Source organism: Panthera uncia, chromosome C2, assembly GCF_023721935.1.
Source record: "Panthera uncia isolate 11264 chromosome C2, Puncia_PCG_1.0, whole genome shotgun sequence".
Taxonomy (NCBI): domain Eukaryota; kingdom Metazoa; phylum Chordata; class Mammalia; order Carnivora; family Felidae; genus Panthera; species Panthera uncia.
In genome coordinates, this window is record NC_064810.1 from 48,230,343 (window position 1) to 48,254,913 (window position 24,571).

Genomic DNA, 24,571 nt, shown 5'->3' on the forward strand with positions numbered 1-24,571 from the left:
GGTTTGAAACTCCGTTTTTTGTTTTCCACATGATTTGACAGACTAATATTTTATTTAAAAAAAAATTAGTCTAAAAGCTAGTATTACTTCAACTTTGGTTTATAACTGCAAATTTTGTTTTCTACATAATATAAAGAAAACCATCAGGGTCTATGCTGACAGTGTGTAGCCTGCTTGGAATTCTCTGTCCCCTCTCAATCTCTCTGCCCCTACCCCACTTGCTCTCTCTCTCAAAATAAATAAACTTAAATAAAAATTGTTTTAAAAACTATAAGGAAATAGAATTTTTACGTGTTATTCAAGATAAGTAAGTAGAGATTCAAGTTAGAGTACCACAACTTTATAATGTTAAACATAATCCCACGTGATAACCACAAAGAAAACAGCTACATAAGAGGAAATGAGAAGGGAAGTTAAGCATTTCACTATGAAAAAAAAAATCCACAAAGCAAAAAAGAATAATGCAGAAAGTTGGGACGAAAGAAAAGCTGTAAGACATGTAAAATTAACAGAAAAATGACAGAAATAAGTCACTCCTCATCACTACTTACTTTAAATGTAAATTGATTAAACTCTCCAATACAAAGAGTGACAGAATGACTAAAAAAAAGATCCAATTATATGCTGTCTACACCAGACTCACATTAGATCCAAAGACAGGTTAAAAGTCAAAGTATGGAAAAACATATTCCATGCAAATACTACCAAAAGAGAGCAAGGTTATACTGATACCAGACAAAATACAAAATCAAAAAAAGACTACAAGACACAAAGATGTAATTATATATTAATACAAGGTATAACAGAGCTAGAAGATCTAACTATTATAAACATCTACATACCTAATAACAAACTATCAAAATATATAAAGCATTAATTGGGGCACCTGATTGGCTTAGTGAGTTAAGCATTCGACTCTTGATTTCAGCTCAGGTCATGATCTCACAGTTCATGAGAGTGAGCTGACAGCACGAAGCCTGCTTGGGATATTCTCTCTCTCTCTCTCTCTCTCTCTCTCTCTGCTCCTCTCCCACTAGCATGCTCGTGCTCTCTTGCTCTCTCTCAAACACAAAAATAAACTTTAACAAATCGCCAAAAACAATATATATATAAAGAATAAATTAATAGAAAATGAAAATAGACAGTTCTACAATAATAGTTGGGAGACTTCAATGCCCCACTCTCAATAAGGGATAGAACAATCTGACAGAAAAAAAGAAATTAGAGGGCTTAAAAGACACAATAAACCTACTAGATCTAACTGATATACGTGAAACAATCCACCCAACAAGAGAATACATATTTTTCTTAAGTGCACATAAGACATTCTTCAAGACAGACCATATTCTGGGGAACAAATTAAGTCTCAATAGATTTAGAAAGATATCACACAAAGCATCTTCTCTGACCACAATGGAATGAAGTTAGAACTCATTAACACAAGGAAAACTAGAAAACTCACAAATTTGTGGAAATTAAACAACATACTTTTTAATAACCAATGGTTCAAAGAAGAAATCACAAATTAGGAAATACTTAAGAGATGAATGAAAACAGAAACAAAAACAAATTCAAAAATATAAAAGATTTAATTTTTTGAAATCAAAAACTGAAAAAGATAGAGATAAAACTATAAGGAAATAGGGTGCCTACATACAAAATTTATACAAAAATTAGCAAAACACAACAAGAACACTAGTACCAAGAAGCATTTTTCGCTATAAATGCTCACATTACAAACATAAAGACCTCAAATCAACAACTTTATAATTTGAAGAACCAGAAGAAAAAAAACTACATTCAAAGCTAACAGAAAAAAAGAAATAATAAAGAACAGAGCAAATGACATACAGAATAGAAAAATAAGAGAATGGGGTGCCTGGCTGGCTCAGTGGGTAGAGCATCTGACTCTTGATCTCAGGGGTCTGAGTTCAAGCTCCATGTTGGGCAGGGCACCATCAAAAAAAAAAAGGTGGGGGGAAGAAAAACAATAGAAAAAATTAATGAAACTAAAAGTTTGTTCACAAATATGGCAAACCTGAGCTAGATGAGCTAAGAAAAAGAGAGAAGATGCAAATAACTAAAATCAGAAATGAAAGTGGGGACATTACTAATGATTCCACAAAAATAAAAAGGATTACAAATGAGTACTATGAACTGTATCTCAACAAATTAGATAATATAGATAAAATGGACAAATTCCTAAAAACAAAAAACCTAGATAGAATCACAAAGAAACAGAAAATTTGACTTGACCTAAAATTAGTAAGAAGAATGAATCAGTAATCAAAACTCCCAGGAAAGAAAGCCCTGGCCTTGATGCTTTCATTGGTGAATTTCAAAATTTTATGAAGAACAGCAATCATTATCAAACTCGTCCCAAAAATGGAAGTGAAAATAATTTCCAACTTAGGGGCACCTGAGTGGCTCAGTTGGTTAAGCGTCCGACTTAGGCTCAGGTCATGATCTCACGGCTCGTGGGTTCGAGCCCCGTGTCGGGCTCTGGGCTGACAGCTCAGAACCTGGAGCCTGCTTCAGATTCTGTGTCTCCCTCTATCTGCCCCTCCACTGCTTGCACTCTGTCTCTCGCATTGTCTCAAAAATAAACAAACATCAAAAAAAATTTTTTTAAATAATAATAATTTCCAACTTATTTTATGTAGCCAACATTACCCTGCTACTGAAGCCAGACAAAGACACCACAAGGAAAGAAGACTAAAGACCATTATTTTTATGAACATTGTTTCAAAAAATCCTCAACAAAATATTAACAAACCAAATTTGGCAGCAAATTAAAAACACTATACACCATGACCAAGTGGGATTTATTCCTGTAATGCAAGAATGGTTCAACCTACAAAAATTGGTCACTAAAAAGATGAGAGTAACAGAATGAATAGAAAAAAAAATATGATCATCCCAATTGATGCAAAAAAAAAAAAAAAAAAAAGCGGCAAAGTTCAACATCTTTCATGACAAAAGCACACAACCAGGAATGGAAGGAAACTGCTTCAACATAATAAAAGCCATATATGCAAAACCCAAGCAAACATCATACTTATTGGTGAAAGACTCTTTTCCTGTAAGATGAGGAACAAGAAAAGGATGTTCATTTTTGCCATTTCTATTCAACATACTACACAGCCAATTAGACAAAATATAAAGAAAAAAAAGGCATCAAAATTGAAAAGGAATAAGTAAAATGATCTCTGGTTCACAAATGGTATCATCTTATACGTAGAAAACCCTAAAGATTCCACAAAAAGACTGTTTCAAAAATGAATACAACAAAGTGATAGGATATAAACTCAACACAAAAATCACCTACATAACGTGGGTGCCTGGGTGGCTCAAGTTGGTTAAGCGTCTGACTTCGGCTCAGGTCATGATCTCGCGGTTTGTGAGTTCGGGTCCCGCGACAGGCTCTGTGCTGACAGCTCAGAGCCTGCAGCCTACTTCGAATTCTGTGTCTCCCTCTCTCTCTGCCCCTCCCCTGCTCATACTCTGTCTCTGTCTCTCAAAAATAAATAAATGTTAAAAAAAAAATTTTAAAATCACCTGCATACCTATACATTTAACAATGAAAAATCTGAATAGGAAATCATGAAAACAATTCCACTTATAATAGCACTAAAAAGAAGAAAATGCTTAGGAACTAACTTAATCAAAGAGGCAAAAAAATCATAAAATTAAAACTACAAAACATGGCTAGTGGAAACAAAATACATGAATAAATGTAATCACACCCCATTTGCAGGGATTAGAAGGCTAAATGTTAAAATGTCAATACTACTCAAGGCAATCTATCAGTTCAATGCAACTGTATCAAAGTCATGATGTTTTTTGCAGAAATAAAAAATCTTATCTCAAAACTCATATAAGGGACTTCCAATAGCCAAAACAATCTTGAAAAAGAGTAACAAAACTGGAGGACTCACACTTCATTATTTCAAAACTTACTACAGGGATACCTGGATGTTAAGTCAGTTAAGCATCTGACTCTTGATTTTGGCTCAGGTCATGACATGATCTTACAGTTTGTGAGAGATCAAGGCCCATGTCAGTTTCCACACTAACAGCATGAAACCCTCCTTGGGAGTCTCTCAATCTCTCTCTCTCTCTCTCTGCCCCTCACCTGCTCACACATGTGTGCTCGTTCTCTCTTTTTCTCAAAAATAAACACTAAAAAAAGCCTACTACAAAGTTACAGTAGTGAAAACGTGTGGTATTGGCATAAGGACAAACACACAGATCAAGAAAATGGAATAAGGAACCCAGAAATAAACTCTCATATACATAGAAAATGTTTTTTAGCAACAGTGCCAAGACTAGCCAATTGGGAAAGAAGAGACTTTTGGACAAATGGTCCTAGAAAAACTGGATATCCACATGCCAAAGAATGAAGTTGGACCTCTACTCAACTCCATAGACAAACATTAACTCAAAATGGATCAAAGAACTAAATGTAAGAGCTAAAATTATAAAACGCATATAAGAAAACATAGGGGAAAAGCTTCATGGCCATGACATTGGATTTGGCACTGATTTCTTGGATATAACACTGAAAACACAGGCAACAACAACAAAACAAACGAAATGTACTTTATAAAGTATTTAATTTTTATAGCATCTAAAGACACCGTCAAGAGAGCAAAAAGGCGACCCAAAAAATGGGATAAAATATTTGCAAGTCATGAATCTGATAAGGGATTGATATTCTGAATATATAGACAACCCCTTAAAACTCAACAACAAAAAAACTTGACTTTTAAAAGTGGGCAAAGAACTTGAATAAACATTTCTCCAACGATATACAAATAGCCATAAGCACATGGAAAGATGTTCAACATCACTAATTACTAGGGAAACACAAATCAAAAACACAATCACCTATGACTTCACATAGAATGGCTATTATGAATTAAATGAAAGTAAGTGTTGATGAAGATGCAGAGAAAGTAGCACATTACTACTGGCAATGTAAGATGATGCAGCTGCTATGGAAAAGAGTATGGTGATCCTCAAAAATCAAAAACAGATTTACCATATGGTCCAGAAATTTCACTTGGGGATATATACCCCAAATTCAAAGAAATGAAAGCAAGGTTTTGAAAACATATTTGTATAGCCATGTTCATATCAGCATTATTCACAATAGCAAAAATGGGGAAGCAATGCAAGTGTCCATTGACAGATGAATGGCTAAGCAAAACAGCATGTGTACAACATAAGTACAAAATGGAATATTATTTAGCCTAAAAAGGAAGTAAATTCTGACATGTTGCAACATGAATGAACTTGGTGACAATATGCTAAGTAAAATAAGCCCACCACAAAAAGATAAATAATGAATGATTCCACTTACATGAAGTACTTAAAGTAGTCAAATTCATGGAAAGTAGAATGGGTGGTTGCTTGGGGCTATAAGGGAGAAACTGGGAGTCACTGTTTAATGGGTATATAGTGTAAGTAGTACAAGATGAAAAGTGTAGAGATGGTTGGTGATGATGTTAGTACAACATTAGAAATGGATTTAAAACTACTGAACTATGTATTTAAAAATGGTTAAGATGGTAAATTTTATGGGGCACCTAGATGGCTCAGTTGGTCAAGCATTTGACTTCGGCTCAGGTCATGATCTCGTGGTTCGTGGGTGTGATCCCCATGTCGGGCTCTGTGCTGACAACTCAGAGCCTGGAGCCTGCTTCGGATTCTGTGTCTCCCTCTCTCTCTGGCCCTCCCCATCTTGTACTCTGTCTGTCTCTCTCAAAAATAAATACACATTTAAAAAAAAATTTTTTAAGACAGTAAATTTTATGTTGTGTAAATTTTATAATAAAAAAGCAATATATCTGACAAAAATTATAAAAACTTATAATTGACACATATTCCTCTAAGTAAATGATTCACCAATAAAGTTGATTTAAAAAAAAAGAATAGAAAACCTGAATAGTTCTATAATTAGAAGCAACACACAAACACAAAGGTAATACAAAAAAACAAATATTCATTTTAATTGCAGGTCACTGAAGAAGGACTGAATTTTTAAGAAGCAATAAAGAATGAGAAAAAGGAAACTGATAGGCTGCCAATTCATTTCCTAAAAAAAAGAAATTACTGCTCCCAAAAGAAGCTCAGTTCCTCTCCCTTGTTCAAGGTGTCTGTCTGGGTTTGAATTGTGCCCCCCTCCAAAAGACATTCTAAACTCTTAACCCCAGTATCTCAGAATGTTAATTTATTTGGAAATACTGTCTTCACAGAAATCAAATTAAAATGATGGCAATAAGGCCGTAATAAATTATGACTGGTGTCTTTCTAAAAACTGCAAATTGAACATAGAAACAGAAATACACATATGACAATGTGAGGACACACCTAGAGATCATGTAAACAGATAAGACAGCAGTAATGCATCCAAAGTACAAGAAATGCCCAAAGAGAAGAGAGAGACATGGAATAAATCCTTCCCTAATGCCTTCAGAGGAAGCATGGCCCTACTGACACTTTCACATGAAATGTGAGTGGAGTAAACAATCTAGTCCAAAGACAGAGATTTCCAGAAGAGATGAGAAATCCACATCTGCTATGTTCTGAATGTTTGCTTCCCTTAAAAATTCATACGTTAAAATCCTAAACCCCCAAAATGATGGTATTAGGAGTGGGGCCTTTGGGAAGTGAATAGATCACGACAGTGGAACCCTCATAAATGGTATTAGTATGCTTATAAAGGAGTCTTAAGAGAGGCCCCATCCACCCCTTCAGGACACAATGAAAAGATGCCATCTATACGAACCAAGAAGCTCTCATAGACAATGAACCTTCTGGTGCCATGATAATGGGCTTCCCAGCCACTAGAATTATAAAAAATAATTATTTGTTGTTTATATGCCACCCAGTCTATGGTGTTTTACTATAGCAGCCCAAAACCACTAGAGCAAGATCCAACTAAAGGCTCTCAACTAGAGACAATTTGGATTCCAAGAAATAAATAGGTTCAAAGTAAAAGGATGGAAAAAGGTGTACCATGCAAACAGCAACCTTAAGACAAATGGAGTAGTTATATGAACATCAGATCCAATAGACTTAAAAACAAACAAAAATAGACAATGAGGGACATTTCATTGATAAAAGGGTTAATTTATCAGAAAGATATACCAATTACAAATACACATATACTTAACAACAGGACCACAAAATACATTAAGCAGAAACTGACAAAACATAGGGAGAAATGAACATTTCAACAATAATATGTAGGTACTTCAAAACACCAGTCTTGATAACGGATAGATATACTAGACTGAAAATGTGCAAGGATAAACGGAGCTTGAATAATAGTATCATCCAATTCAATCTAACAGACATCTATAGAACACTCCACCAAATAGGAACAGAATACACATTCTTCTCAAATACACAAAACATTCTGCAAGCAAGACCATATGCAAAACCATAAAATGAAACTCAGTAAATTTATAAGAAAGAAAACCATACAGGGACACCTGGATGGCATAGTCGGTTAAGTATCTGACTCTTGATCTCGGCTCAGGTCATCATCTTGCTGTTCATGAACTTGAGCCCCGCATCAGGCTCTGCAGTGATGGTCCAGAGCCTGCTTGGGGTCCTGTCTCTCCTTCTCTCTGTCACTTCCCCACTTGTGCTCTCTCTTTCTCTCTCTCTCTCAAGACAAATAAATAAAGTTAAAAAAAATTTTTTTAAAGGAAATCATATAGAATGTTCTCAGACCACAATGGAATTCAATTAAATATTAACAACAGGTAAGTAAGTCATGAGAATGTAATATAAAGCATGGTGACTGTAGTTAATAAAACTGTATCATGTATTTGAAAATGGCTAAGAAAGTAAATCTTAACGGTTCTCATCACAAGGAAAAGGATGTATAACTATGCATGGTGATAGACGTTAACTAGACTTACTATAGTGATCATTTCGCAATATATATAAATAATGAATCACTACATTGTACACCTGAACTAATATAATGTTATGTCAATTATATCTCAATAAGATCTTGCAAGTTTTCAAAAATGCAGAAATTAAATAATACACATTTTCACAACAAATGAGTCAAAAAAGTCATACCAGAATTTAGAAAATACTTTTGAGATTAATGAATAGAACATCACAACACACCAAAATTTATGAGATGCAGCTAATGCAGTGCTCAAGGAAATTTTAAAATTGTAAAATTGCTATGTTAGAAAAGAAGAAAGATCTCAAATCAATAACCTTACCAGACACCTTAAGATTTAGAAAAAGCAGCACTATTTCCAAAACAAAAACAAAGAAAATAAGATTATAGTGGAAATAAATGAAAACGAATACAGAAAACCAAGAGACAAAATTGATGAAATCAAAAGTTGGTTCTTTGAAAAGATCAACAAAATTAACAAATCTTTAGGGAGACTGAGCAGAAAAAGAGAGGAAAAAAAGATGCAAATTTGTAAATAAGAAAAAGAGATCACTAACAATATTACAGAAATTAAAAAGACTGTAAGAGAGTATTTTGAACAAATGTATGCCAACAAATTAGATAACTTACACAATGCACAAATTCCTAGAAAGGCACAAGGTACCAAAACTGACTCATACATGGCTATCAGGCTGACTCACTCAGTGGAGCATGCAATTCTTGTAGTCGGGGTTGTGAGTTTGAGCACCACACTGAGTGTAGAAATTTCTTAAATTAAAACTGAAAAAAAAAAAAAAAAACCTGACTCATAAAAAACCAGAAAATCTGAATAGAGCTATAACAAATAAAAATTTAAACTTGTAACGTGATATCCTCAGGCACACACACATACACATGCAAAATGCCAATGTCTAGATGGCCTACTGGTGCCTTTCATTAAACATTTAAAGAAAAATTGTGGGGGGTTGGGGTGCCTGGGTGGCTGGGTCAGTTAAGCGTCCGACTTCGGCTCAGGTCATGATCTCATGGTTCATAGGTTTCAGCCCCTCGACAGGCTCTGTGCTGACAGCTCAGAGCCTAGAGCCTGCTTCAGATGTTGTGTCTCCCTCTCTCTCTCTCTGCCCCTCCCCCACTTGTTCTCTTTCTCTCTCTCTCTCTCTCAAAAATAAATAAACATTTAAAAAAAAAAAAAGATAACCTGGGTGCCTGGCTGGCTCAGTTGGTAGAGCGAGCAACTCTGACCATCATGAACTCAAGCCTCATGTTAGGTGTAGAGATTACTTAAAAATAAAATCGTGGGGCGCCTGGGTGGCTCAGTCGGTTGAGCATCCGACTTCGGCTCAGGTCATGATCTCCCGGTTTGTGAGTTCGAGCCCCACATCAGCTCTGTGCTGATAGCTCAGAGCCTGGAGCCTGCTTCTGCTTCTGTCTCCCTCTCTCTCTGCCCCTAACCCACTCGCATTCTGTCTCTGTCTCTCTCAAAAAAAAATAAACATTAAAAAAAATTTTTTTAATAATAAAATCGTAAAAAAATAAAAAATAAAATAAAGAAAATAAAATCATAACAAAAAAAATTTAAAGAAACTTAACATCAATTCTCCAAAAATTCTTCCAGAAAACAAAGGAAAACACTTGCCAACTCATTCTACAAGGTCAGTATTAGCCTGATTCCAAATCCCAGACAACACAACATAAGAAAACAGCAGATGAATTTCTCTTCTTTTTTAAGTTTATTTATTTTGAAAGTAAGAGAGAATGTGAGTGGGGGAAGGGCAGAAAGAAAGAGGGAGAGAGAGAATCCCAAGCAGACTCCTCATTGTCAGCACAGAGCCTGACGCAGGGTTCAACCTCACAAATCATGAGATCATGACCTGAGCAAAAATCAAGAGTCGGACACTTAACCAACTAAGCCACGGCTCCTGATCAATTTCTCTTCCTAATACAAATGAAAATATCCTCAAAAAAATCCTAGCAAACTAAATCCAGCAACATATCAATGGGATCATAAATCAGGATCATGTGGGATTTATCTCAAGAATGCAAATTTAGCTTAAGATCTAAAAATAAATTTATGTAACACATTAATTAAAAGATACACATTACATGATATGAATGCAAAAAAGGCATTTGACAAAACCTGACACACATTCATGATAAAAAGGCTTCAAACAAATTAGGAATGGAAAGGAACTTCCTCCATGAAAAAGAGCATACTTTAGTCTATTTGTGTTACTGTAACAAAATACCATAAAATGGGTGGCTTATAAACAACAGACATTAATTTCCCATGTTCTGGAGGCTGGGAAGTCCAGGATCAGGGTGCCAGACAGCATGCTCAGGCTCTGGTAAAGGCCCTCTTCTGTACTGCAAACTGCTAACTTCTCACTGTGTCCTCAAAAGGTGAAACTAGGAAGCTCTGTGAGGTCTCTTTTATAAAGGCAGTAATCCCATTCATGAGCGCTCCACCTTCATGACTTAACCTCCCAAGGGCCCCACCTCCAAATGCCATCACACTGGGCATTAGGATTTCAACATAAACATTTTGAGGGGACACAAACATTCAAACCATAGCAAAGCATCTATGAAAACCTAGCTAACATGACACGTGATGGTAAAATACCGAATGCTTTCCCTCTGAGAGTGGGAACAAAACAAAAATGTCCACTCTCACCACTTCTATTCTACATCATACTAGATGTTCTAACCAGAACATTAAGCAAAGAAAAAAAAACTAAAGGCATCCAGTTGGAAATAAAGAAGTAAACTGTCTTTATGTATAGAACTCCAAGCAATCTACTAAAAACTTCTAGAACTAGGAAGCCTTAAACAAAATCACAGCATATAATGTCCACATACATAAATCAAGTGAATTCCTATACACTAACAATGAACAGTCTGAAAATAATATTAAGAAAACAATTCCACAACAGCATCAAAAAGAAGAAAATAAATTACCAAAAGCTGCAGAAAGAAATTAAAAAGGATCTAAATGGAAAGATATCTCATGTTCATGAATCAGAAGACTTAATATTAAGATGGCCAAACTCCCCAAATTAGTCTACAGATTTAACACATCCTCTCTCAAAATCCTTATTGGCTTTTTTTTTATAATTGACAACCTGATTCAAAATTCAACTGAAAATGCAACAAATCTAGAACAACTGAAACAATTTTGAAAAACACAATAAAGCTGGAAGACTCTCACTTTCTAATTTCAAAACTTAATGCAAAGTTATAGTAATCAAGACACAGCGGTACTGGCATAAGGACAAACATATAGATCAATGGAATAAAATTCCAAATCCAGAAATAAACCCTTATATTTGTAGGCAATTGATTTTCATCAAAGTTACCCCAAAACATTGGTACCTCTTCAACCAGTGGTGCTAGGACAATTGCATATTCACAAACAAAAATATAAATTTGGATGCCTATTTCATATCATATCCAAAAATTAATTCTGAATGAATAAAAGACCTAACTCTAATAACTAGAACCTTAAAACTCTTAGAAGAAAACTCAAGAATAAGTCATTCTAACCTGAGATTAGGCAATAGTTTAGATATGACAACAAAAAAGCATCATGACAAAAGAAAAATAGATAAATGGGACTTCATCAAAATGAAAACAACCTCTGTGCTTCAAAAGGCAACATCAAAAAAGTGAAAAGCTGCATGGGAGAAAATATTTGCAAACCATATATCTGTTAAAGACTTGTATACAGAATATATAAAGAAGTCTTACAACTCAACAGAAACATATCAACACAACTTTAAAATGGCAAAAATCTAAGTAGACATTTCTCCAAAGAAGATATAAAAATCACCAACAAACACATAAAAAGACAAACGTCATTAGGAAATGCATATCAAAACCACAATGAGACACAGGTTTACACCCACAAGGACATTGGAAGGAAGGAAGGAAGGAAGGAAGGAAGGAAGGAAGGAAGGGAGGGAGGGAGGGAGGAAGGGAATTAAGTAGTGATAAGGATATGGAATACCAATGTTTTTCATTTCCTATAGACAATTTACTCGAAAAGGGAGAATAAGACTAAGTGCCTTACAAAGTGCTCTGACATAAATTTAAGAACTTCAATTAGTCTTCTAATTTGTGTGACCTCCCAATAATTACAACTTTCACTTTGCTACACTCATTTTTTTTATTCATTCACTATTCCATAAAAGAAAATTCAACACTCTTTTATAGAACAACTTTTTAATTATTTACAAATATCCAATCCTGAAATGCTCTAAATTCCTTCTGATAACTGCAATTTGAATCTCCCAAATATTTAACTCTAACATAATTTACTAACACTAAGTGCTAAATTCAGCATCTTTTTTACTGCAGACCACAAATAATGAATCAAGCACTATAATCAAGTCTATACGTAACTCTTGTTTTATCAGCTAAAGTTTATCAAGATGTTCCAAATGCACAAAAAGAAAAGAGTTAAGACGACTTAGAATCACAGAAAGTTCACACTTGAACCTTAGAGGACATTGAATTCAGTCCTTGTATTTCAAAATTATGTATCTGAGATCCAAAGAAGCTAAATGAATCACCATGGTCAGTCACACTATTTATACACAATATAAGCCCATCCTATGTCATACACACATATATCTTACCTTTCTGGTGATGTCTTAGAGGTGACAGGACGCCCACGAACACTTTTTCTACTTTTATGGTCTAGAGAGAGGACCTTATTTCTTAGGCTTCTTTTCCACTGGTGGGGGAAAAATGGAATTTAATACTAAGTATAACAATATGATAATTAAGAGGCATTTAAGTTTGTTTTTATTTAAAACTTCAAGATGAATGGCCAAATTCATAGTTATTCACAGAGGAAAACAGGTGCAGTCTACAAACCCACCTGGCTCTTTTGCTAGTGTAGAAATATAAGTCTACCAAAAAAATAGAAGAAAGATATTTAAAAATCTCAAGGTAAATTTAGTCCGGAAACCAACATTTTGAGATCCTAAAGCTTATATAATTATAAAATTTTTCAAAGAGTTTAAAAAAAACAATAGAAATTATTATATGCCAAGTTAAATAGGACCTGTGATTTTGAAGTTACCATATTTATAATAATTGAAAGGGATTACAACTTGCTCCCGATGAATTGCTGCATGGAAATTTTTAGGGAAGAGTCAGACATCTTATTAACAGGGTTTATATTTAATCTAACTAGACACAAAAGTTAAAATTATTTAATACAAAACAGTATCAATCTAGACAAATAAATTATTTATCTTCTCTTCATTAGTTACCTTACCTGAAAATAGACGTAATAATAGCTATCTCACAAGGATGTAAACATGACTATATGTGTAGTCAGTTTAAAACACTGTTTTCCTGGAGTGCCTGGGTGGTTTGGTCAGTTAACCGACTCTTGGTTTCAGCTCAGGCCATGTGAGCGGTTTTGTGGGTTCCAGCGCCACACGCTGGGCTCTGAGCTGGCAGCACAGAGCCTGCTTGGGATTCTCTCTCTCTCTCTCTCTCTCTCTCTCTCTCTCTCTCTCTGCCCCTCCCCTACTAGTGCTCTGTCTCTATCAAAATAAACAAACTTATTTTAAAAAATCAAAAAAATAAAAATAAAACACAGTTTACTCCTGAGAGATTTGTACACTGTGTTTATAGCAGCATTGTTCACAACAGCTAAAAGATAGAAGCAATTTAAGTGTCCCATCAATAAGTGAATGGATAAACAAAATGAGGTATATACAATGAAATATTATTCAGTCTTAAAAAAGAAATTGACACATGCTACATGGATGACCCTTGATGACTGTGACAGAACAAAAAATATATATATATTGGTTTCTGCCCCCAGTTCCTGGCCTAGAACTCTGAAACCCTTCTAATTTGCTGGGTGATAGGAGCATCTTTTGTTATATTATTTGGTCTATGAAACCCTCCCAGGCCTCGCCCTATGTATCTCTTCATCTGGCTCTTCAGTGGTGTTATGTTGTCAAATCCTTTAATAAACTGATAAATATAAGTGTTTGCCTGAGTTCTCTTAGCAGCTCTAGCATAAATTAATTGAGCCTGTGGTGGGGAGGGGGTGAAGCTGTGGAACTTCAGATTTATAACCAGTTCATCACAAGCAAAGTGACAGCTGGACTTGTGACTGGCATTTGAAGTGCTGTGGGAGCAGTCTTGTGTGACTGCGCCCTTAACTTGTGGGATCTGACACTATTTCCAAGTAGTGTCAGAATTGAATTAAATTTTAGGATACCCAGTTGGTGTCACAGAGGATTGATGGGTGGGGGAAACCCACACACATTTGGCATCAAAAATTGTTGTAAATATGATGCCTGGGTGGCTCAGTTGGTTAAGCCTCCGACTTCAACTGGGGTCATGAGCTCACAGTTCATGAGCTCAAGCCCTGCATCAGATGAGCTTGAATCACACTCCAGGATCTGCACTCTCTCTCTGCACCTGGTGGGATTCTCTCTCTCTCCCTCTCTCTCTGCCCCTTACTCACTTGCATGCTCTCATGAATGAATGAATGAATGAATGAATAGAAATGTGGTTAAAATGGGGCGCTAGGGTGGCTCAGTTGGTTAAGCATCCAACTCTTAATTTTGGCTCAGGTCATGATCTCATGGTTCATGAGTGTAAGCCTCACATCAGGCTCTGCACTGACAGCATGGAGCCTGCTTGGGATTCTCTCTTTGCCTCTCTCTCTCTGCCCCTCCACCACTCATGCTGTCTTTCTCTCTCCCTCTCTCTCAAAATAAATAAATAAATAAACATTTAAAAAATGGTTAAAATGATAAATTTTGTTATTTTTTCCACAATTTAAAATAAATTTTTAAAAGATAAAAAAATAATGCTTCGACAAAGCAGAAAAGAATATCCAGTGGAAAAAAGCCAGACTCCAACAAACGTTGTTGGGAAAACCGGACAGCAACATGCAGAATGAAACTAAACCACTTTCTTACACCACACACAAAAATAAATTCAAGGATGCCTGGATGGCTCAGTATGTTCAGTGTCCAACCTCAGCTCAGGTCATGATTTCACAGTTTGTGAGTTTGAGCCCCTCATTAGGCTCTCTGCTATTAGCACAAAGCCCACTTTGAATCCTCTGTCTCCCTCTCTCTCTGCCTCTCCCCTGCTCAGTCTCTCTCTCTCTCTCTTTCAAAAATAAACAAACATTAAAACTAATAATAATAAATAAATTCAAAATGGATGAAAGACCTAAATGTAAGACAGGAAACCATCAAAATCCTGGAGAAGAACACAGGTAGCAACCTCTTTGACATCAGTTATAGCAACTTCTTACTACACATGTTGCCAGAGGCAAGGAAAACAAAAGCAAAAATGGACTATTGGGACTTCATCAAGATAAAAAGCTTCTGCACAATGAAAGAAACACTCAACAAAACTAAAACGCAACCTACAGAATTGGAGAAGATAATTTGCAAATGACATATCGGATAAAGGGTTAGTATCCAAAATCTACAAAGAACTTATCAAACTTAACACCCAAAAAACAAATAATCCAGTGAAGAAAGGGAGAGAAGACATGAGTAGATATTTTTCCAAAGAAGACATCCAGATGGCTAACAAACACATGAAAAGATGCTTACCATCGCTCATCATGAGGGAAATACAAATCAAAACCACAATGAAATACCAGCTCACACCTGTCAGAATGGCTAAAATTAGCAATACAGGAAACAACAGATGTTGGCGAGGATGCACAGAAAAGGGAACCTCTTACATTGTTGATGGGAATGCAAACTGGTGCAGCCACTCCGGAAAACAGCATGGAGGTTCCTCAAAAAGTTAAAAATAGAACTACTCTCCAACACAGCAATTACACTAGTAGGTATTTACCCAACAGACACAAAAACACCAATTTGAAGGAGCACATGCACACCGATGTTTATTGCAGCACTATCAACAAGAGCCAAACTATGGAAAGAGCCCAAATGTCCATCAACTGATGAATGAATAAAGAAGATGTGGTGTGTATTTATGTGTACACATATACATACACAAACACGCACATACATACACACACACAATGGAATATTAGCCATAAGAAGAAATGAAATCTTGCCATTTGCAATGACATGGATGGAGCTAGAGTATATTATGCTAAGCAAAATAAGTCAGTCAGTGAAAGACAAATGCCATATTTTTTTCACACAAATGTGGAATTTAAGAAACAAAATAGATCAACATAGAGGGGTATAAGGGGTTAAAAAAAGAGAGAGAGGGAAACCATAGGAGACTTAACTATAAAGAACAAACTGAGCATTTCTAGAAAGGAAGTAGGCAGGGCATGAGCTAAATGGGTGATGTGTATTAAGAAGGGCACTTGTGGGGTACCTGGGTGGCTCCAGTTGAGCGTCCAACTTCAGCTTAGGTCATGATCTCACTGTTTGTGGGTTCGACCCCTGCATTGGGCTCTGTGCTGACAGCTCAGAACCTGGAGCCTGCTTCAGATTCTGTGTCTCCCTTTCTCTCTAACCCTCCCCTGCTTGCGCTCTCTCTCTCTCTCAAAAATAAATAAACATTAAAAAAAATTTTTTTTAAAGAAGGGCATTTATGATGAGCACTGGGTGTTTTATGTAAGTGATGAATCACGAAATTCTATTCCTAAAACTAATATTACACTATATGTTAACTAAATTTTAAATAAAAACTAAAAAATTAATAAAAAAAAGTAAACCAATTCATTTCCACCTGTACAAAAAAAAAAGTCATTTAACAAAAGAAAAAAATGTTTTAAGTAATGAAAAACAAAACACTGTCCTGAACATGACAGTCTTCAATAAACATCCTTTTTAATTTTCCAAGCATTATGTTATCTCCTTATCATCACAGCCCTGCATGGTATAAAACATATCACTTTAATCAAAGGTAAGTGAGGCTTGGCAGTGAACCCAGGTCTGACTCCCATAAAAGCCTATGTTTCTTCCAATACTTTAATTCTAAATTATACAAATTCTCAAAAATCTCCAAGGTATCAACCTAAACATACATCTGTCACTTCCATTCCTCTACAAAATGTAAATGTATCAATATAACAAGATTAAAACTGTATCTTCTCTCCATTTTCGTTATCACTGTCTTAGTTATGCCTCTTCTTATTTGTCACCTGGACTCTTACAATGTTAAACGAATGGGATTCCCTGCCAATGGTCTCTTACTCCCTTACTCTAGTATCTAGTCCATCATGACAGTTAAATCTTTAAAAAATGCAAAACTGTTATCATTCTCTTGTTTAAATTTCCATCCTGACTACCTATAGGATGGGGAAAAAAATTTGTTTTCATTTCTCACTTCTGTTTCCCATACATCTTGTATTCTGACCATACTAAATTATTTGTAGTTCCCTGAAAGAGCCAAGCAGTTTCATCCTTCAACATCTGTTTCCTTTTACTAGAATGTGCTTTGCCCTCCCTAATCCTCTTTGTCCATTAAGCCCCAAACTAGTACCATCAAGAAACCTTTCTCACCCTCTAGCAGAGTGAATCAATCTCTTCTACGACACCATTATAAGTTTTGTATATCCCTATTATTGATAAGACTTCTCACAATGAATTATACTATCTGTTTACATCAAAACTACCACCAGGACTGGGAATGATTTGGCTTAAGGGCTGAACTCTCAAAACTACTGTCCAATTAGGTCCTTGTAATATTCCATTAATCTCACAATAAAATGCAGCCTTCACATTTTATGTTACTGAATTTTTTGTACTCCACTATCATATTGTAAAAAAGTTTGCCTCTATATGCAAAACAATGAAAGTACTAGTCTTTGAACCTATAGTACTATATATTCTATATAGGAAAAAAAAACAAAACATTATTCCCACCAAAAAGGGAATGAACACCAAAATGAACTCATGGGGACAAAATGGAGATAACATTAATAGGAAGGAAATTAATTAAAATGTCATTAACTCTAAATTCTTGAATCCTATCATATTTAAGGGTAACCTGAAGTATATCTGGAGATATTTTCAAATGATAACAAAATTCACTTAGACTTTGATCAATTGTTTCTTACAGATATTATCACACTAAAATATTTATATATTTTCTTCCTAAAAATTATATAAGAATTACAGGCTGGGTTAATAATTTGTATTTTTCACAAATTATGATTTTTCTTTTAGTCTGTGAACCTATTATACACTAGCTCTGAAAAATAAAATCAGATAACAAAGATTTCTCCTACAAACTGATTATGAATGGGAATTTATTCACATACATATTTTGAAAGCTACCTGACCACACTACGAAACTTAAGATGGTATAAATAATTTTAATTTAAATATGAAAAAAGCTTTTGGAAGAATAAAAGACTTTGTTTACAAACAAGATCAAAGCATTCAGTTACCTAATTCTGAAGCTTTCATTCTGAGAAAAATGCCAAAATAAAATATAATGCTAATTAAAATAAAAACTCCATAGTATCCTGACTAAAAGTTTGCTTGAACAAAATCAACCCTACATGCATTCTAAATGGTGTGGGGTTTACAACCTCAACTGAGTGCTTCCTTAAATATTAAAAAAGAACTAAAGTTGTATCCTAAGGAAAATACTTTGTTCACAACCACTACCACTATCACAGCTTATTGAAATAAAAATATATGATGACTTTCTAACCAAGTGAGATTACTGGTCTGGATTTAACTTTTTTTTTTATAGATTTTTTAAGTTTACTTATTTATTTCAATAGAGTAAGAGAGACGCAGAAAAAGAAGGAGAGAGAGAATCCCAAACAGGCTCCATATTGTCAGTACAGAGCTCGATGCGGGGCTCAAACTCACGAACCATGAGAGCATGACTTGAGCCATAATCAAGAGTCAGGAGCTTAACCAACTGAGCCATCCAGGCAACCCAATTGATTGATTATTTATTCATTCATTCATTCATTTATTTATATTCAAGTTAGTTAACATATAGCGTAGTACTGGTTTCAGGAGTAGAACCCAGTGACTCATCACTTATATATAAGACCCAGTGCTCATCCCAACAAGTGCCCTCCTTAACGTCCATCACCCATTTAGTCCATCTCCCTACCCACCTCCCCTCCAGCAAACCTCAGTTTGTTCTCTGTATTTAAGAGTCTCTTATGGTTTGCCTCCCTGTCTCTTTTTAGCTTATTTTCCTTTCCTTCTTATGTATGTTCATTTAACTTTAAATCAGAATTTCAACTCTATTGATTCTTCACCCAGTTTCCAAAGTAAGAAACTTGTAATGCCAACACTGAAAACACTTGACAAAAACCATGAGCTGAAGTTATTTGCTAACCAGTATCTAGTGAACCAGTGGATGAATTATGGGATAATGTCTGAGGAATCCTGTATACTCTTCAAGGAATTTTCCTCAGTGTTTTCCCCAAACACCCTGCATAACTCTAGAAAAATATATAACCAGGAAATTAACAATGACACAATCCATGACCTTATCAAGATTTCACCTGTTTTATTTTTTTTAATAATTTTTTAAGTGTTTATTTATTTTGAAAGAGAGTGTACATGAACAAGGGAAGGGCAGAGAGAGAGGGAGAGAGAGAGAATCCCAGGCAGGCTCCATGCTGTCAGTGCAGAGCCCAATGCAGGGCTCAATCCAACAAACCACGAGACCATGACCGAGCCAAAATCAACAGTTGGGCACTTAACCTATTGAGGTACTCAGGCACCCCAAATTTCACATACATTTGTGTGTGCATGCATATTTAGTTCAATGCAATTTTATCATATGTGCACATCTCTGTGACTGCAACCTAAGTCAAGATATAGAACAGCTGTGTCACACCAACCTTTCTGCTATCCTGTTACAAACACAGCTACCACCTTCCCTCCCACTAACTCCTAGCTCCTGTAGACCTTGAGAGTGTTCCTAGAAATTCACACAAATATTTACGTAAGGAATAAAATGAATTCTAAACACTCTATTCTATTAACTAGAAGAGAAGGGAACAATTCTCAATTCATTCTATAAGGCAAACAATTACACTGATACTGAATCCATATACTGGCAGTACAAGAAGAGAAAACTAAAGACCAGTATCTGTGATAAGCATAAACAAAAACACTCAACAACAACAAAAAAAAAAATCAGTAGATCAAAACAAGTAATACATAAAAAGAATACTACAATACATTCAATTAGGGTTTATTCCAGGACAGAAAAGTGGTTAAATATTCAAAGATCAATCCAAAAAAGAAAAAGAAAAAGACCCAACTATACATTGTACACAATAAACTCACCTTAAATATAAAGACACAAACAGATGAAAAGTAAAGGAATAAAGAGATACCATTCTAACAGAGATCGAAAGAAAACTAGAGTAGCAATACTAATTTCAGGCTCAACAAACTTCAGAGAAAGAAAAATTATCAAATTTGGAAGATACAGGGATAAAGAGACATCCTACATAATGATAAAAAGGTCAATTCTCCAAGAAGACATAACAATCTTTAATGTATATGTACCTAACAAGAGCATCAAAATACATAAGGCAAAAAACAACAGAAATACAAGGATGAATAAAAGAATCAACAATTATAGCTTCAATTCCCCTCATTTAGAAACAGATCCAGCAGAAAATCAATAAGGACAGAGTTAAGCTGAAAAACACCATTAATCAATTGTATCCAATTAACATTTATAGAATATTTCATCTAAAAACAGAAGAATATGCATTCTTCTCAAGCTCATATGCTAAAAGGGGAACTTATAGCATTGAATGCATCTGTTAAAAAAAGAGACAATTTTAAAATCAATAATCTAAACTTCCATCTTTGGTAACTAAAATAATGAGGAACAAATTAATTTCAAAGAAAGGAGATGAAAATTTCTAAAAATAGGACAGAAATCAATAAAACAAAACAAGAAATCAATAGAGAAAATCAACAAAACTGTAAGTTGCTTCTTTAAAAAGATCAATAAAATTGACAAACTTCTACCCATGTTAACTAAGAAAAAAAGACAAGCTCTAATTAGTAATATAGGAAATGAAAGAGAGGTGATAACTACTAATCTCATGGACACTATATAAAAATGATAAAGAAATGCTAGACACAACTCTACTCCCACATATTTGATAAACTGGGCCTGTATCTTTAAAAACACAATCTACCAAAACTTGCACAATGAGAAATACATAATCTGAATTGTCTCATAGGTGTTAAATTAACTGAATCAATATTTAATACCTTCAAAAACAGAAAGCACTGGGCCCAGACTGGTTCACTGGTGAATTTTACCAAACATTTAAGGAAACCATTTATACAAATTCTCAACAATTTCTTCCAAAAAACAAAAGCAGAGGAACACTTCCAAACTCATTCTGAGGACAGCATTACCTTAATACCAAAACCAGAAAAATACATTACAAGATAATAAAGCTACACAATCTCTCTTACAAACATAGATGTAAAAATCTCAAAAGAATCAAGTCCAACAATGTATAAAGAGAAGTATACACCAGGGCGCCTGGGTGGCTCAGTTGGTTAAGCGACTGACTTTGGCTCAGGTCATGATCTCACAGTTCATAAGTTCAAGCCCTACATCGGGCTCTGCGGAATTCTCTCTCTCTCTCTCTCTCTCTCTCTCTGCTCCTACTCCACTTGTGCTCTCTCTCTGTCTCAAATAAACTTGAAAGAAAGAAAGAAAGAAAGAAAGAAAGAAAGAAAGAAAGAAAGAAACCAATGAAATTAAGAGTTGGTATTTTGAAAAGATAAACAAAATTGACAAACCTTTAGTTAAACTCACCAAGAAAAAAAAGAAAGAGAAGTCAATAAATAAAACCGTAAGTGAAAGAGGAGACATTCCTAATGATACCACCAAACTACATAAGGTCCTAAGAGGTTACTACAAAAAATTACACAACAAACTAGACAACCTAGAAAAAATGAGTAAATTTCTAGAAACACAGCCTACCAAGACTGAATCATGAAGAAGCAGAAAATCTGATCAGACAATTACTAGTAAGATTGAATGAGTAATCAAAAACTCCCAAGAAACAAAAGTACAGGACAAGAGAACTTGTCTGGTAAAGTATACCAGACACTTAAATAATGATTATTACCAATTTTTCTTAATTTCCTCCGCAAAAGAGAAGAAGAGGAATCACTCCCAAACTCATTTTATGAGGCCATCAATACCCTAATACCAAAATCATACCAGTACACTCAAGAAAATTTCAGAGCAAAATATCTGATGAAAACAGACACAAAAATCCTCAACAAAATATTAGCAAACCCAATACAACCACAGAAAAGAATCATATACCATGATCAAATAGTATTTATTCCAGAGATGAAAAGAAGGTTCCAACATCCACAAGTCAATCAATGTGAAATACCACATTAACAAAATAAAAGATGGAACATATGATCATCTCAAAAGATGCAGAAAAACCATCTGACAAATTCAACATCCACTCACAATAAAAACTCTCAGCAATATAAATATATATGGAATGTACCTAAACATAATAAGACCATATATCACAAGATGACAGCTCCTATCATATTCAATCATGAAAAGTTCAAAGTATTTTCTCTAAAATCAGCAAAAAGACAAGGTTTCCAACTTCCCACACTTTTATTTAACAGAATACTAGAAGTCCTAACCAAATCTTGCATTAGGCATGCATGCATGCATAAAAATTTAATAACAGACAACCAAATTAAAAAGAAGTAAAGTTGTCTCTATTCACAGACGACATGATGTAATACATAGAAAAGCTTAAAGGGGCACGTAGGTGACTCAGTTGGTTGGGCATACAACTCTTAATTTTAGCTCAGCTCATGATCTCACAGTTCGTGGGATCAAGCCCCATGTCAGCACAGGGCCTGCTTGGGATTCTCTCTCCCTCTCTCTCTCTGCCCCTCCCCAGCTCGCTCATACTCATGCTCTCTGTCCCTCATAATAAATAAATAAACATAAAAAAAAAAAAGCTTAAAGATTCCACCAAAAACTGCTAAAACTAATCAACAAATTCAATAAAGTTTCAGGATACAAGATCACTATCCAAAAATTAATTTCACTTCCATATATTAACAACAAACTATCAGGGATATTAAGAAAACAATCCCATATATAAACCAAACAAAAAAAAAAAAGAAAAACCTAGGAATAAATTAAACCAAGATGAAAGTCCAATACAGTGAAAACTATAAGGCGCTGATTAAAGAAGCTGAAAAAGACATAAATGAAAAATATCCTGTGCTTATGGATTAGAAGAATATTGATAAAATGTCCACACTACTCAGAGAAATCTATAAATTCAATGCAATCCCTATCAACATTCCAACAGCATTTTTCACAGAAATAGAACAATCTTAAAATCTGTATGGAACAACAAAAGACCCCAAAAAGTCAAAGAAGTCTTTAAAAAGAAGAAAAATGCCAGAGGCATCATACTTCCTCATTTGAAACTATATTATAAAGCTATAGTAATCAAAACAGAATGGTACTGGCATAGAATGGTACACATACATCAATGGAGCAGAACAGAGCCCAGAAATAAACCCATGCATATATGTTCAATTAATATATAAAAGGAGCCAAAAATAACACAATGGGGAAAGAAGTCTATTCAATAAATGGTGCTGGGAAATAGTCATATGTGAAAGAATGAAACTGGATCGCTATCTTATACCATATACAAAAATCAACTCAAAATGGATTAAAGACTTAAACATAAGACCTAAAACCATAAAACTTCTAGAAGATGGTAAGGTCCTTAACAGTGGTCTTAGGAATGGTTTTTTGGATCTGAGATGTAGGCAAAGGCAACAAAGAAATAAGTAGGACTATATCAAACTAAAAAGCTTCTATACAGCAAAATGAAAAGGCAACGTACAGAATCTAAGAAATTATTTGAAAATCATATATCTAATAAGAGGTTAATATCCAAAATATTTAAAGAACTCATAAAACTCAGGGCACCTGTATGGCTCTGTCAATTCAGCATCCAACTCTTGATTTCGGCTCAGGTCATGACCTCACAGTTCCGTGAGTTTGAGCCCTACACTGGGCTCTGTGCTGATAGCAGATAGTCTCCCTCTCTCTCAGTCCCTCTCTAGCTCCCCACCCCTCTCAAAAATAAGTAAAAACAAACCCAAAAAAATTGAAAAATGGGCAGAGGGTCTGAATATTTTTCCAAAAAAGACATACAAATGAGCAATACCTACATGAAGTTGCTCAACATCACTAATCATCAATGCCTGTTAGAACAGCCATTATCATAAAGACATAGACATAACAAGTGTTGGCAAGGATGTGGAGAAAGCGGAATCTTTGTGCACTGCAAGTGGGAATGTAAACTGGTGCAACCACTAGGGAGAACAGTATAGAGGTTCCTCCAAAAAGTAAAAACAGAACTACCATATAATCCAGCAATTCCACTTCCACTTCTGGGTAATTATCGTTAGGAAATGAAATCACCACTTCAAAAAGATATATGCAACCTCATGTTCATTTCAGCGTTATTTAAAATAGCTAAGACAGGGGCGCCTGGGTGGCTCAGTCGGTTAAGCCTCCGACTTCAGCTCAGGTCATGATCTCGCGGTCCGTGAGTTCGAGCCCCACGTCGGGCTCTGGGCTGATGGCTCGGAGCCTGGAGCCTGCTTCCGATTCTGT

The 24,571-nt window shown here is 35.1% G+C and overlaps 1 protein-coding gene across 8 annotated transcripts in view; it reads right to left on the reverse strand.

The window, feature by feature from the left end:
* The window catches only part of SENP7 (SUMO specific peptidase 7), a 155,891-nt gene that overhangs the window by 109,387 nt on the left and 21,933 nt on the right, over positions 1-24,571 (reverse strand). For all 8 annotated transcript variants that reach the window (XM_049628093.1, XM_049628097.1, XM_049628096.1 and 5 more), the window contains one exon: positions 12,568-12,665. In XM_049628093.1, coding sequence (XP_049484050.1) covers positions 12,568-12,665 — 98 coding nt within the window. The remainder of the gene's footprint in view (positions 1-12,567; positions 12,666-24,571) is intronic.